This window comes from Chanos chanos, chromosome 14 (genome assembly GCF_902362185.1).
Source record: "Chanos chanos chromosome 14, fChaCha1.1, whole genome shotgun sequence".
NCBI classification, from domain to species: domain Eukaryota; kingdom Metazoa; phylum Chordata; class Actinopteri; order Gonorynchiformes; family Chanidae; genus Chanos; species Chanos chanos.
Window position 1 is genome coordinate 14554163 of NC_044508.1, and position 16257 is coordinate 14570419.

The window sequence follows — 16257 nt, forward strand, 5'->3', positions numbered from 1 at the left end:
CATGATGAATCTCGAGAGTTCTATGACATGCTTACGTTTTCGTCAACGTTTGATTACGACACTCTTCCCACCCATTTTTGTAACACTGGCCCTGCGCAGATCACTCTGAATCTGCACAGAATTACACAATTTGTACACATATACACTGACTAGAATCCCACATCGACAGCAAAAGAGTAATTTAATGTAAATGCCACAGAAGTTACGATGAGTGTGATACCCTTAAATCGTAAATAAGAGTGTAGGTAAAACTGGTTGTGGGTCGCTCACGTGCGTGAAATCGATCCAAAGACTGCCTCTATTTGATAAACGTTGACGTCGTAATTCTGCGCAGTGGGTCTACACGTGTTGTGCTTTAGGACGAACACTGCTGTACAATTTAATTAGTTTCAGCACTAGCCCAAAGTAACAACCATGGGCAAAAAATTAAAAGTCGGAAAAACCAGGAAAGACAAATTTTATCATCTGGCAAAGGAAACCGGTAAGATCCATTCGTGACTAATATACCTACCGCAGTTAGAGGATTGTAAACGACAACGCTATTTAGCTATGAGGTTTGGTTTTCGATTTGACAGATTAATTTGATTACTTCTTTTGAGATCTGTTTTCTTTGCCAGTGTACATGTGCTGACGGTTTTATATTGCCAACTATAACCGTATAGTATAGTTTGCTGAAACGGCCTGATTTCTTTGTTTTTCGGTTACTATTGCTAACTCTGGTTTGCACGCCTAGCATAACAAGTCGTAGCAGCTTCATAGTTTGCTTAAAGATGGGACGATGATCTTACAAGTAGGGGAGCAGCTCCTCCAACCAAAATTTCAACCTTAAACCGTGAAGGGGAGATAATAACTCTTCGTACATGTCAATCGTTCGTAAAGATGTAATTTACAATGGACAGTGTACCGTTTTGAAGCAGCAATCTTTCTGACTGCTAAATACAGAACGAGCAGATACTATATTGATATCCAAACGTGTTGATTACTTATAAACTGTTGTGTCCCCTTCCTCCAGGATACCGATCTCGTTCGTCATTTAAGCTTATTCAGCTGAACCGTAAATTCCAGTTCCTTCAGAAAGCCAGGGCACTTATTGACCTATGCGCTGCTCCAGGTGGTTGGTGAGTTTGACCATGCGTCGGTTCGCTTAATAAACATCCCTCTTAGTCTTATCTGAGTTGTTTAGGGTTATTTTACTCCTTGTTTACAAGCAGTTACCTGCGAGACATAATCCTATTATTTTTAGATTGCATGGATCAGACAGTGTCACATTGTTATTCTTATATTTCCATGACTTAGTGCCATTAACCTCGTGTCTTTTCTATATAGGTTGCAGGTGGCATCAAAGTTTATGCCTGTTTCCAGTCTTATCGTAGGTGAGGTTTGCTTTAAACTATATATCCAATAGTCTATGTGATTATCATAAAGTGTGGGTCACATTTCAATTGCCCAAAAGTTGCCAGACCCTTATACCTAATAGTCATTCCACTGTTTCACTTTTAAGGAGTTGACTTGGTCCCTATCAAGCCCATCCCTAATGTGGTTACTCTACAGGAAGATATTACTACTGAAACCTGCAGACAGGTAAAAAAAAAAAAAGAAAAAGCAAGAAAAAAAATTGCACAAGCCCAGAAAAATGTATGAACGCTGATATCATGACTCTACCGACTGACACTGTTCTTTCCCACAGGCTCTCAGAAAGGAACTGCAGACATGGAAGGTAGACGTTGTCCTCAATGATGGTGCTCCTAATGTGGGAGCCAACTGGCAGCATGATGCCTTCACTCAGGGTATGAAGCCACTTCCTAAACATGTGCTGCAATTATGCAAGTTCTAAAGGCACATTCTGTTGTTACAACGGCTGAATCACCAATTCATGTAATGATATGATTGAACTGAATGATTACTGATTCATGTTTTTCATAAATTCAGCGTCACACTTGTTAAACCAAACATTTTAATTAGTTTTTTTTTTGTTATTATATTTGTTGTTATCAGTCCTGTTTGAGTGAGTTCTGTTTTCCTTGTGTAGCTCACCTTACCCTCATGGCCCTCAAACTTGCCACCGAGTTCCTCTCAAAGGGTGGTACTTTTGTTACCAAAGTCTTCCGATCAAAAGATTACCAGCCTCTTATCTGGATCTTCCAGCAGTTCTTCAGAAAGGTGCAGGCCACAAAACCACAGGCCTCCCGTAACGAATCGGCTGAAATCTTTGTCATCTGCCAGGGTACATGACTGAAGTTCATTTTTACTTTTTTTTTATTTTTGTTCTTTTAAACTCTATACATTGCTGTCTTGTATGCTTTGTATTTTGCATTTAAATAATGTATCTTCTTATGTTTGTTTTAGGCTATTTGGCTCCAGACAAAATAGACAACAAATTCTTTGACCCTAAACATGCGTTCAAAGAGGTCGACGTTCAAGTGAAAACTGTCAAAGAGTTGGTCACCACAAAAAAGCCGAAAGTATGTGACTGTCTGTGTACATATCAGAAATACACAATGTATAAAAATACTTAATGTACATGTATTTTTGACATTTGTTTTTTGTATTTTTTATTTATTTGTTTTTTAAAGGCAGAGGGCTATGCTGACGGTGATTTGACGCTTTATCACTCGTTCTCAGTGACTGAGTTTTTGCGGGCAGAAAACCCAGTGGACTTCTTGAGCAAAGCCAATGAGGTGAGTTGTTGACAACACAAACCTTTTCCCACTTCTGCATTTGCAGTTCAGTATGTTCTTTTGTTCCAGTCTAACTCTGATGTTATGTTGATGTTTAATGGAAAAATAGCATGAGCTTACAGGTATAGTAAAAAAAGAAAAGGCTAAACAGCTTTTGTTTTGTGGATGAAGTCTCTTTTAAACATGCATGATTTTTGAATACTAGATTCGCTTTTTGCTATCTACAAGTTCTATAGACACGTGTTGTGTTTGTTGTCTAGATTACTTTTGACAATCCAGAACTGGAGTCCCACCCAAAAACAACTGCAGAGATCAAAGAGTGTTGTCAGGATATCAAAGTCCTGGGCCGGAAAGAGCTACGGTAAGAGTGGAACATCCTCTGAGTGTTCTTAAGACTTTGGTAACAATTTGTTAAAATACTTATGGCCAAATTCTCATTGTACCTCTCTCTTCCTGCCCAGGCTTCTGCTCTCCTGGAGGTCTAAGCTGAGGAGGTTTTTAGTCAGGAAACTGAAGGAAGAGGCCAAGCAGCTTGACCAGGACATTAGGTACCAGCAAACATTTATGCACATGTTATAAGTGTTTTCTCAAACTAGGATAAAGGCTTTGTCTAGACTGAACTCTTTGTAAACACTCCGTTCAGAATGCAGTTTAGTCCCAGGCTAGTCATAATAGTCATAAACAGAGAAACATGCTCATTATACTCTCCTTTCCTTGTCTAATCTTAATGTATTTCTCCCCAAGTCTAAGCTCAGGTGACGAGAGTGATTTGGAAGAAAGGACGGAAAAGAGAAAGGACACAGGTGAGAGGGATGGAAAAGAGGAAGAGGCAGAAGGGGAGGAAGAGGAAGAGGAGATGGAGAAGAAACTGGCAGAGCTAAAAGCTGGGGAGATTGCTGAACTTAAACGGTAAACAACAAGCAGTCCAAACACCATTTTTGACCATCTTTATGTATGCTATGATACATTTTGTTTTTCCCCACCTTGACTGTACCTTCTCTATAGTAGAGCTTTTCATATAAACCTTCACAAAGATTTATGCTGAGTTGAGTCATGGTTTGTATATATTAATATCTAGTAAAAAGAAGAAGCTACTCAAAGAGCGTCGAAAGCAGAGGGAGAGGATGGAGATGAAGATGGACCTGCCTGGAGTGTCCATCGCAGACAGCCATGACACCTGTTTGTTTTCCCTGAGCACCATCAAGAGTGACAAGGTACATTAGAGCAGCCCGGCCTGCCCATGGGACACAGCATCACTTTGAACACATGCATGAATACACACACAGGTACTTTTTGGTTCTGTAAGGTGAGGAACCACAGAGTCCTGGTCTTAGGAAGGGCCCATAATGGAAAGAGGAGGTGCCCAGTAACCACAGAGTTGTGGGTTTAAACCCCAAACACGAAGGTTGGTTGCTGATGTGTCTCCAAACAAGGCACTCATTCAACCCAATGTTGTAGTAGATGTTGTATCATCTAACCTTTGACATAGAAAGAAAGAAATAATTGTGAATGAGTTAAGGATGAATCTAGGAATGTCAGCAAAATAAAAAAATGTCAATATAGAAATATACTCAAAGTAAAATAATGTGGAAGTTGAAATTGGGGATCATGACACAGAGCTCATGTAAGATGTACCATGAAAAGACCAGCAGATTGTTTTCTGGAGATTCTGACTCCTGCACAGACTTGATTAAAACCCTAATCTTGTAATCTGAATCCCAGTAGTCCCACAGATCCTGTGTAAAGGGTGTTTTAGGCATACGCCTGTTCACACCGCAGCTTTCCAATGACAGGGGTAGTCTGTTCAAGGTATAGATAAATGACATGCAGGCTTGGTAAACTGAGCCTGATTGTGTGATGTGCCTTAGGGTCTCAGTAACATCTCATTAATGTCTCATTAACGTCTCAGTGACTGATAGCTCTGTCTAATTCTCACCATACAGGCTCTGGGTGAGATCTCCCAGGGAGACATGAAAGCAGCGGACACACTGGTGGATGAAGAAGGTGATGAGGAAGACTTGTGTTTGTCTGATGCAGAGAGTGACCAGATCTCCCTGGCCTCTGACCTGGACTCAGATGACCTCGAAGAAATTGAGGAGAAGGAAAAAGAGATAAAGAAGAGAACCCCGAAAAAGTGAGTGATTTTATTTATGTATTTACTTTTTGATAGATTCTGTTATGATGTGATCGCTCACTTTTCACAGAGTAAAACTGCTGAACTCTCCAGTAAAAATGTGCAGTATAACTTAAATGTTCTGTGGTGTATTCTAAAATTTTGTTTAACTGAAGTCTGTAACTGTAGACTCCAGTCTGCTTATCTAAAGTGGAGCCGTGAACCACTGTCAGATTGTCAGAGATACCCTTGCTATTTCAGTAGCGACTGTTTGTCATATGTTATCTGCTTCCTCTGTCAGTGAATATATTTTTGAAAGTATGTTATAATATCTGCCCCCTCATTGCTGTCTTATTTTCTGTAGAGTGTCATTCAAATCTGCAAAGGAGGAAGAGGAGGAGGAAGACGCAGACAAGAACGAACTTCTTGTGGCTCTTGAGGAGAAAGACGAAAAGAGAGACCGTGAGACCAATCTGTGGTTTAGCAAGGTGCCTAATGTACCATTCATACTACTTTAGCCGAACACTTCACATGGTAACTATTGAATCTTGGGGCCTCACAGTGGCTCTGTTAGCACTTAGCACTGTTGCCCCACAGCAAGAAGGCACTGGTTTTGAATCCTTTCTGTGTGAAGTTGGCATGTTTTTCCCGTGTTTGCACGGGTTTCCTCCGGGTGCTCCAGTTTCCTCCCATTGTCAAAAGCCGTTTTCACATATGCACTACGGTCTATAACTGCAGAATCAGGTTTGCATTATGTCCGAAGTTGCCCTTTCACACATGCAGCACACAGCAGCCGATAGTCCGTGTCACACGCTTTCACATGTACTCGAAATACTCTGTTTGGTTTTGGCGGGGGTTGGCGCCTGGGTAGAGTGTGCAGGAGGCAGGACACGATGCAAAAAGTACTCTGCTAAAATAGCAGTGTTTTGTTTACAACAAATTCGAAAAAGGTGGACGAGGCTACCGACTTTTGCCTGACGATTTCGGTGTCGGCCCTCACTGACAGAAGTTCCCGAATCTCGTTGTCTCTCCAGTTAGACATTTTCGTTGGCCTCTTCTTCACCCTCGGATGTTTTGTATTCTTCCAGTTTCGCATCAGTCGCATGTTAGAAAGGCCATCAGCACGATCACTTGCTCGCTGTGCATACTCTGGAGTATAATCCGCTCTGTTCACACATGGACCCAAATGAAGAGAAAACGGAGTTTGCACTACGAGGCTGGTAGAATAAAGTCCATTTAGAATACGAGTCGACTGATTTGGACATTTTTGTTCACGCATCCAGTCCCTCTGGTTAGAGTTCCAATTATTTTAGGGTAGCAGTGCATGTGTGAAAGGAGCTAAAGACATCTGTGCTAGGATTAATACTCCTGTCAGTGACCTTGACCGAGGCACTGGCAAAAAGACCTGGAGTTGGTCCCCACTGCTCCTAGCTCCTAATATGTGTGTGTGTGTGTGTGTGTGTGTGTGCGCACTCACTACTTGCTCACTGGTGTATAGGATGGTTTAAATGCCAAGGCTGCATTTCAGTGCTCTGGTGTGTGTGTGCGACAAAGTACTTTTACTTCTAACAGCTAACGTGTCATGCTAACTCTTAGCATGTCAGCATTACTTGCTGTTTGAAAATATATGTGGGGCCCAAAGCATACTTTTGTTTTAGACAGCAAAAACTTAGCTTTCAGTAAGTATGAAGGTTTTAGTGAAAGTCTGTGGAGTTCTATGCCAGGTTTCCTAAACCAGGGTTAAGCAACTATACTGTTCTAAAGGTCATGAATGCATAAGCTTCCTCCAACACACCACAGACTCACTAAGACAAGGATTCAAGGAAACGGTGAAGTCCTTTGGAACACCTGACCAGCAGAATTATAGGAGGGATATACTGAAATACTGATAAAGATGTTTTTCCTGTTTCTTTTATTCATTTAACATTTATTTGTCCCATACAGGATATTTTTGCAGAGCTGGATCTGGATGCAGATGTAGAAAGAGAACTCAAGCAGTCTCAGCTGCTGAAAAATAAAGACGCTGCAGGTGAGAAGTGAAAATGGCCACACGGCCTAAACCAGTGTGTCTCGTTCTAGATCAAAACCAACTGTTGGTTTGACACCCCTGACGCTAAAATGAGGCATCTTGGTGGACAGCCACAAGTAATACAGGCTTGTTTACAAATCTGTAAGGGGGGGGGGGTCTTGAATGGCACTGTGGGATAGATTTAGTATTGACCAGTAGATGACTACTAACCTTTACTCTTCGCATCAAGGTAAGGGCAGTAAGAGAAAGGCCCAAGATGAAGACGAGTCTGCAGACCAGCAGGGGGAGGAGGCAAGTACCTCACGGGAAATGGACAAAGCCGCGGAGAATCAGGAGGACGGCGATAGCGACAGCGATTCGGACGATGACAGCAGCAGCGATGACGACAGGTCAGAGTGAATAAGAGGCATTTCTGTATTTATCGCATCTGTGCACAGTTTCATCTGAATGATCCCTTTTGAAGTAATAGATAATTAATGTGTAATGCCGATTATTTCAATTTAGATTGAAAATGAATTTAGTTAAAAAAAAAAAAAGAAATCAGGCATCATTGTGTGAATCTTGAATGCATCTCTTGTTTATCAACAGAGCTATTGCTCAGATGAAGAAAGGTTCTGGAAGTCTCTCAGGACAAGGGGACGACGAGGACTTTCAAGTGGTACCTGTCGAGAACATAAGTGAGTTAGATAAAGTAACTTTTCTAACTGTGCAAAAAAAAAAAGTGTGTCATAAAATATACTACAACTTGTAACCATTTCGTTCAACGCAAGATGAAAGGTATTGTTCGCTTTACTAACTCTACTGTATAATCCCCCCCCCCCCCCCGCAGATAAACGCGCGCGGATTTTGGATCCCGAGGGATTGGCTCTCGGCACTCAAATTGCCACATCGAAGAAAAGGGCGAGAGACCTGATCGACAACTCCTTCCATAGGTGTGCACACCTATCCATTCAACAACTCTTACGCATGCTGAAGCAAGTTTTTTTTTTTTTTTTCCCCCTTTCAACCTCTTTATTTTCATTTCTGCAGGTTTACCAATTCACAGGATATGACTGAACTTCCCACCTGGTTTGTGGATGATGAACACAAACACAGGAAGAGACCTGTCCCAGTCACCAAGGAGATGGTGGAGGAGTACAGGGAGCGCTGGAAGGAGATCAACGCCAGACCTATCAAGAGAGTGGCTGAGGCCAAGGCTCGCAAGAAGAGAAGGGTGAGAGTTAAAGAGAGTTCATCTGTGAATGACTTTTTTTATTTTCTCGTGTTACATTTCGCAAATCCAGGAATGAACCCTAAGCTTCCCGTGGAGGAAGTCGCTTCGGATAAAGGCGTCTGCTAAATGAGTTAATGGAATGTGATCTATACCCGCTCCAACATAGCTCTCTTCTCAGATTTTCTCTTCTCTTCTCTTATTAAGGTCTTTGTTTGGCATGAAAGGCACTGATTTGAGCTTTGGGGGGGAGATGCTGCTTCATTGGTCGGTGTTTTGGTCAAATTTTGTGTGTGTTGTCGTAGACGCTGAAAAAGATGGAGCAGGCAAAGAAGAAGGCCGAGGCTGTGGTTAACACAGTGGACATCTCTGAAAGAGAGAAGATAGCGCAGCTGAAAAGGTCAGCTGTTACGTCATTTGCTACAGAGAGAATGTGGTTCAATCTCCCACAAACTCAGTCCCTTCAAACAATTCATTTCTCACTTCCAGTCATATTCTCAGACTTCATGTTAACATGTGTTTTGCTTTTGGTGCACTTAATGGGATATTCATTTTAATGTATTTATGTAGCAACAATTTCAATACGTATTATGGTTAGCATTCACTGTGTATACACGTATAACCTGTGGAACATGATTGCAGACAGGTAACAACTCTTTCAAATTCAGACCATCAACAGTGCCTTGATACAGCCGTTGTAGATAGAAGTCCCACGAAGTGTTTTATGTTGTTAACTGTGTATACCTGTTAATCCGTCAGTAAAAACATCACAGCACAGAGGTATCTGTTTTTTGACAGTGTGTACTTTAAAAGTGTTGTTGCCATATGAAAGCACAACACAAACATTGCACGCATTGAAAGTGACGTTCGCCAGTGTTTCATTCTTCATGTCTCTCATCGATTCCTGCAGCATCTACAAGAAAGCCGGCGTGGGGAAAGAGAAGAGAGAGGTCACGTACGTGGTGGCCAAGAAGGGTACAGGGCGTAAAGTGAAGCGCCCGGCTGGGGTGAAGGGGGTGTTTCACGTCGTCGACGGAAGGATGAAGAAGGATCAGAGAGGCAAGCAGAGGAAAGAGCAGAGAGCCAAGGGGAAAAAAGGAGGGAAAGGCATGATGGGAGGAAGGAAGAAAATGAATGGAAGTAAAGCCCATAATAATAGGAACAGGAAATGAGACCCGCCTTACTTTAAAAACCTCCTCACTTGTTCCTCCCTCTCCTCCCCACCGGGACTGTCATGGCTGGGATACTAGGAACAGCCTTCGGGACCTGCGTCCTCAAGATTACAACTTTATGTTGTAATGTTGTTCTCATCCGTAGAGGATCAAGTCCAGGCGACAGTATCTTCAGCGTGGACTACTGTTGCTAAGCTTACGAATACAGTGATGCTGTGATCATCGCGTAATGGGTAAACCATTGTAATTTGGGCGTTTCTTTTTCCTCTTAAGAAGGAAGAGTGACCTTTTAACACTGAGCAACAGTGTACACCATAATGGCCTTCTCACCAACGCGCGGATCGCTTTTAACCTTCCATATGTAATTTCTACAGGAGTAATTAAGTTGCTTGTGTTTTGTTTTTTGTTTGTCATAATGCATACTTGGTCCAATCAGTTATGTAGAAAAGAATGAAAATATACATGTTGTTTAATGTTCTTTTCTCCACGAAAGAGCATGATCTACATGAACAATAAAGACTTTCATGTTTGTTAATTTCTGTATGTGTAAACTCCTCACCCTCTCATATAGCTACTCTGTATTCACGTTTTCACAGAGTACTGACCGGTACATAAATACACTCATATAGCCATAAAGTACTTGACTTTGTGCTTATGTGAATAATTGATAGAACTGAAACCGAATCTCTTCTGGGTGCATGATTAAGTTGTTGGAGATAAGAGATATCTGTACACATTTTAAGGAGGAGTGGAGGGAACCACATCTTGATAGTGCCAGCTAGAATTTACTGAATGTCTGATTACAAACCTGACGGACTTGCCCACCCCTTCAGCTAACAGAGTCCTGCATTGTGAGGCCTGAGCCGTCCCTGGACTGGCCTGAGCGCTAGCGCTGGGCCGGGGGTCACCGGGACTGTCGAGGCTGCGGCACTCTCTACAAAAGAACCTCATGATGGTAAAGCCATGCCAAGGCTGATCAGCGACTTTCTGACCGACGAGCCTGGATGGATGGGACGGGACAGTTGCGATGGCAGTGGACGAGAAGGCAAGAGTGAGAGAGAGAAGATAAATGCGGTGATGGGGGGGGGGGGGGGGGGGGGGAAGAAGCAGGGAATACGAATCTTTCTCAGAGAGGAGAGAGAAGAGTGGAGTGATTGTAAGATATGGAGGGAGAGATGGAGGGGAGGGAATGATAGAGGCGGAGAGAAAGAGAAAAAGAGGGGGAGAGAGAGAGAGAGAGAGAGAGGGCAACGGGGGATTACCTCACATCTCACATGCTGCGCTCGATCATTCGCTCTATTGTGGCAGAAACAATGACAGCCAAGCGTAGCAGGCTTAAAAAGGATAAAGAGACGCAGAAAGCAGGCGACCCTCGGGAGAGACAGCAACCAACAGAGAGGTACCTACATTATAAATATACATTACGTAAAATTGATTGAATTTAAATGATTAGTTCCAAACATATGTGAAACAGACTGATTTTACTGACAGACAGGATTCCAGATTTGTCCTGCACTGATGACATAATGGCTCTGACATCTCATTTTATTGGTGTCAAAACTGCTTTTATGAGGAGGTTTGTGAAAACAGTTCTCTCAATGAATATTTATCATTCTAATATTTGGGGGTTTCTTTGTCTTCAGAAACATCACAGCCTTACTTAAATAGAATGTTTTGCTGTTTTGTTTTTTTGTGAACTGAGGTCCAGTCATAAACAAAGGCCTTAATTGTTCTCCTTTCTGCACTCGAATCCACTTGTAATAATTTCGGTCATGTTTACTACAAGGTTTTACATGAATGGTGCTCTTTTTATCAGATGAATGTTGAATTGTAATAGGCTGTGCAATAGGACTGGCAAACACCACAGTGTGTTCTATAGGGACGGGGCACGCGCGCGCGCGCGCGCGTGTGTGTGTGTACGCGTGCGTGTGTGTCGGGTGAGAGAAAAGCTGTGACGACTGTTGGCCGACAGTTTGGGCACGTGTTCCAAAGGCTTCCCTGAATGTGCTGATGTAGCCTTCGCTGTGTGGACAGTTGACATTCCCTGGCGTCTTACTCATATAAAACAAGAGAAAACAGAGATTACATTTAACTTTCTATTTTTTTCTCATTTAGTTCTTAGACTTAATGTCGGAACATACGGAACAGAACTGCACGTATGAAAAACTTTCACTGACTACGCTGGAATGAATGGCTTCTGTAGACACACAATGGTTAAGCATGGACAGAAGAATTTAAGGTTGTTAAGCTTTTTAAATGCATCAGCAAAATGTATGTAAAACAGTGCTTTCTTACCTCTAAGACACACAGAAATCCTTATCCTAACAAGAAAACCAGTTAGGGTCATCTGTCCCAATGCACAGTCCATTGCAATGAAATATTCAGTCAATGCTTAAGAGGACTAATCATGCAAAACTCTAGAGAAAACAAGACAGAAATGCCTGAAAATTCATGTGCTCATACATTTGGAAATATCTTTGGACACTAGACAACTTTTTAAATTAACAAGAATCACTGGTGTTTTAGTCAGTGTATAAAACAGAGGTTTGTGGCATTAACATATATTGTGTGCTTAGCACAAGTACATCTTGAATTCACAGGGTTGAAAATGAATTGACCCAAACTCTGTTTGTAAAGCCTATTACAATAAAACAGGGGCTCTGATTAGCATTATTTCACTGTATTTTTATCTGCCTCCTTGTTTATTATAAACTCTTTTCTTCCTTTAATCCCCAGCAGCCAATGAACATTTAGGAGTCTTCAGTGACACTAGGCCTCTCCTTGATGCTGTACACTCTAGCTACTGGGGGCACACTATGTGGTGTGGCTGCCCTAGTGCTTCTGATTGTTTCCACGGCGACTGACTTTTGGATGCAGTATCGCTACTCGGGTAATTCAGCCAATCAGGGACTCTGGAGGTTCTGTATCAATCGCAAGTGCCATGCCCATACTCTTACTGTGGGTGAGTGAAAAATACATAGAACAAAAACACTTCTACAAACACAATATATTAACATGCCCATTTCACATTAAATTTGTTTGATGGTTTCTAGAACAAAAATCCTGTAAAAACATTCAGAATATGCAAAAAATGCCATCTGAGAGTTTGAGCGTGTCTTGATTTATTTGCACAAACATACAAGGCACTAGACTCATCAGTGAAAAAATCTGGTGCAGTATCTTACACTGAGTGACTTTAAGGGTGACTGATTTTCAATGGCTTTGCAAATGTTTGGCAGCTTTTTGGGATGCCACGCGTGCCTTTATGCTGCTGTCAGTTCTAAGCTGCTTGGTTGGAGTGGTGCTAGGTCTCAGTGCCTTCTCTAACAGAACCAAATCCAGGAGAGTGAGGACAGGAGGGATTGCACTGCTCTTATCTGGTGAGTCAGCAGCTATACAGCAAAAAACACACATCTGCTAGTAATTGTGCATACCGTGCATACACATATGCAGTAATAGTTATGGAAATGTTTGGATCGTGGGAATGGCTGGTATGTGTGTGTGTTTGTGTGTGTGTGAGAGAGAGAGAGGAAGAGAGAGAGAGAACGAAAGAGAGAGAGACAGAGAGACGGAGACAGAGAGAGAAGCATCACTTGATAGATTTTCTTTTCATGTGTTACAAATGCACAAATCTCTCATTAAAGAGAAGAGCAAAAACTCCATTTTTTTATGTTTGATTTCACATCCATTTTACATTCTGTAGCTGTATCAACAAAGTCCTCACCTTCAATAACAAGTATCTCTTCTTCTCTCTAAGGATTCCTTGCACTGCTTGCTTTGGCAATCTACACTGGGGTCACAGTCAATTTCTTTGGCAAGCGATATATTGACTGGCGCTTCTCCTGGTCCTACATCTTGGGCTGGTTGGGTATATTACTGGCGCTGGCAGCTGGTAAACATGTTTTTCTCTAACAATGTGTCCTTTGAAATATGCACCTGACTAGACAATATCTAGACCAGTGGTTCTCAACCCCAGTCCTGGGGGGCCACTGTCCTGCACATCTTTGTTTTAACTGTTCATTATCACAGTTAACTGAGCTAATTAAGGGCTTGATGATGAACTGATCAGTGGAATCAGGTGTGTCAGTCGTGAGCTCAAGAGAGTTAAAACAAAGATGTGCAGGGCAGTGCCCCCCCCCCCCACCAGGACTGGAGTTGAGAATCACTGATCTAGACAATACTTGCAATATCTATGTACTTTGAAATAAACACCTACTAATCATATTCATACCGGGCTAATCATGTAGGACATACTGGGCTAATCAGAGTGCAATACCTGTACTCTGCACTATGCAGAGTGCAGTGTACAGACAAAGCTCTCATACTATAACATGTGTTTTCAGGTGTCCTCCATCTCTGTGCCTTTCAAAGGAATACTGCCGAACCAGCACCTCCAAACGTCTCCGACAGTTGAAAACGGCTCCTATTTTAAGTTAGAAATGTATCACTTCACCTCTGGACCTGTTCTCCTACCTTGATTTTGAAACTCAGCAACATGACTGCAATAGATGAGAAGGTTTTATGAACTTTTGTAACCTGGATAAAAGCACTGGATAAAACAAAGGGTGTTTTGGTCTGTTCTTCATGTTTTTCTTTGCTGGACAAAGACACAATGTAGTATACATTTGCGAAGATTATTGTTCTGTCAGTCCTCTGTTCTCACAGTGTTTAATTTAAAAAGGGTAGGTTACAATACAATAATACAAAAAACTACTACACAGAATAGTTAGAAAGGCAAACAACAAAATTCATATACACAAACATGTATGACTACCTATGAAGACAAATCAACAATTGCAGTTTTTAGTACATAAAAAAAGAGTCGATAGTATACGGCGCCCGGGGGGTCTCCATCTTCTCTTTTTTCGTCCACACTCCCTTCAATAACTGTGTCTGTTTGACTGGACTTGATTTGTTTTTACTAAATGGGCATGCGCACGATTTAAGAAAGCTCGAGCACGTAAATAATAAAATGAAGTAATAATAAATCGTGCGAGCGATTTTTTTAAAAGTCTGGATTTCACCTCCCTGGCGCCATTGTATTACGCTTAAAACTGCTGTTTGTCGCTTATATGCCTCACATTTCTGCAAAATACTGTATGTCAGAAAAGTAGATACAACCTTCTTTTAATTCCAGACAATAGGAAACTGAACAAACAACACAAGTATCCTACAATATGTAGCCTATACTTTGGCACTTCTTAGTGCGAACTTTTTTGTCACTTCAACAAGAAATCTCTGAGCAGCATATATAAGTCGTCAATGACACTATAGGCTCCGTGGAACGCTAGAGGTTATTTATCTATTTATTAATTTATTTATTTAGACTGTCAGTAATTCCGGGTCGAGATTCTTATAAATACAAATTGGCAAAGCTGGAAACAGCGGAAATGAAACGGACACTGATAGTCACACCGTGCCTGTTATCCCTCTGTTATCCCTTATTGATTGTTTTTAACTGTTTTATATGGCTACATGAACGTTGTATTACCAAGAAAATGATTTTGCAGAAGGACATCAATTTTTATATTCTGTTTTCTGAATATTCCCTGGTCAGATGACTGAATTACTGGTCGAATTTGCTCCTCTGAAAGGACGACACCTGTTCCACGAAGCCTGAGTGACAAAATAATAACTGAAGATGTCCAGACAGCAGTTGAAGTTCGCAATGCAGGTGGCAGTGTGAACAAAGTTATGCGCAAACAACTGGAGAGGGCAGTCCGATGGGTAGTACGTCTCAACGATGAATTTGAACATGAATCCAAAGTGAAAAGGTAAAAAACACACGCCGAAAACCATCAGATTAACTGTCACGATTCCAATACTCCGAATTTTCTCTCGACGAAGGCCAATGTCCAGTTGTTTGGCCAATGTGTGAATCACATTACAGGAACAATACATCATCACAAAGAATGGCAATAGAAAACCTACAATGTCTAACACAAGAACGAAAGAGAGAGGTAAAGGCTTTTCTTTGTTCTTCTGAAAGCACCTGAATTCGGTTGTATTGGATTGGGGTTTATCAACATAGTGGAAATTAGCACTAAGTGAGCAGATAAGTATCCAAATCAGTACGCACACGACCAAGGCTTTCTTAGGTGACAGGACAGTACGTGCTTTCATCGGAAACCTGATGGCCACAAAACGGACAATACTTATTGCGGTAATAGTAAAGATACTCACATACATGTTGACATAATAAGTGGACACTAGAAACAAACAGAATTCCGGATTTAAATTCCATGGATGATAGTAGGAGTACATCTTAAATGGCAAGGATATCAAGACAAGGCAGTCCGCAACAGCAATGTTCCCAAGGTACACCTTCATGTAGTTCCAGCCGTCCTCACGTCGCCAGCAGAAGAAGATTAGAAAAGTTAAATTGCCAATAACACCCAGAATAAACGTGGGTATTGTTGTCACCATCTGGAATACTTGAACTCCGGGTGTGATACTGATATTGCAGTTACTCATTTTGGTCTGCAAGAAATGAGATTGTATTCGAAGCTGTCAGTTTCGTCAGCTCACAGCATGTAGAAATTTACCAGGTACGCTCGTTTTATGTTTAGAATTTTTAATTCCAAGAACAAAAACCCATGCATAAAACAAAATGGAGCCAATGGGTCTTGCTGGTGTAAGGTTTTTTGAAATTATAGCTGTAAAGGTAACTGATAGAGGAGTCTCACCTAGTTCCTCGTTTTAAATCGTCCACTTTCTGAACAACTGAGGTCCAATTAATCGCCTCTCCACAGGGTTTTTAAGCATTTGTTCGATTATGTAAATCAACTACCCTTAATGCACCCTTACGGTCGCGCACTTTCGGTAGCAATGTCTACCTATAGAGCGAAGAAGAAAGTGCAAGAAGAAAGTGCAAAAAGAAAGTGCACGCCCTAGCCTGCCTGAAATACGCGACATACGTCGCAGTTAGTCTTTCATTAGACAATTCGAAGACATTCGGATTTCCCTTTACCAGTTTCTCCACAACTATCTTTTTTTTTTGTCGCTCATTGAATGATAGAAAACTACTATCATGATCTTTTTGAAAGTATTCACCA

The 16257-nt window shown here is 41.5% G+C and overlaps 3 protein-coding genes across 4 annotated transcripts; 2 read left to right on the forward strand and 1 right to left on the reverse strand.

Annotated features, from left to right (window-relative positions):
- Positions 1-355: 355 nt before the first annotated feature.
- On the forward strand, positions 356-9720 carry ftsj3 (FtsJ RNA 2'-O-methyltransferase 3). 2 transcript variants are annotated; one of them, XM_030791705.1, is made up of 21 exons: positions 356-481; positions 1013-1118; positions 1327-1373; positions 1502-1581; positions 1688-1787; positions 2030-2224; positions 2347-2462; positions 2574-2678; positions 2939-3039; positions 3140-3226; positions 3423-3587; positions 3757-3892; positions 4622-4812; positions 5156-5279; positions 6736-6820; positions 7050-7209; positions 7409-7497; positions 7650-7752; positions 7850-8033; positions 8336-8430; positions 8941-9720. In XM_030791705.1, exons 1-21 carry the CDS (start codon positions 415-417, stop codon positions 9200-9202), a joined length of 2598 nt encoding a protein of 865 aa, XP_030647565.1. In that variant the 5' UTR covers positions 356-414; the 3' UTR covers positions 9203-9720. The 2 variants fall into 2 exon arrangements, with proteins under 2 accessions (XP_030647565.1, XP_030647566.1); XM_030791706.1 differs by having other exon boundaries at positions 3429-3587.
- A 2266-nt stretch (positions 9721-11986) lies between these two features.
- lim2.2 (lens intrinsic membrane protein 2.2) lies at positions 11987-13616 on the forward strand. The gene is made up of 4 exons (XM_030791959.1): positions 11987-12164; positions 12442-12582; positions 12960-13094; positions 13546-13616. The coding sequence occupies exons 1-4, from the start codon at positions 11987-11989 to the stop codon at positions 13614-13616; spliced, it is 525 nt and encodes a 174-aa protein (XP_030647819.1).
- A 1139-nt stretch (positions 13617-14755) lies between these two features.
- Positions 14756-15949, reverse strand: LOC115827288 (G-protein coupled receptor 55-like). The gene is made up of 2 exons (XM_030791099.1): positions 15889-15949; positions 14756-15682 (listed from the first exon to the last, which is right to left on the reverse strand). Exon 2 carries the CDS (start codon positions 15674-15676, stop codon positions 14756-14758), a length of 921 nt encoding a protein of 306 aa, XP_030646959.1. The 5' UTR covers positions 15677-15682; positions 15889-15949.
- Between the last annotated feature and the right edge of the window lie 308 nt (positions 15950-16257).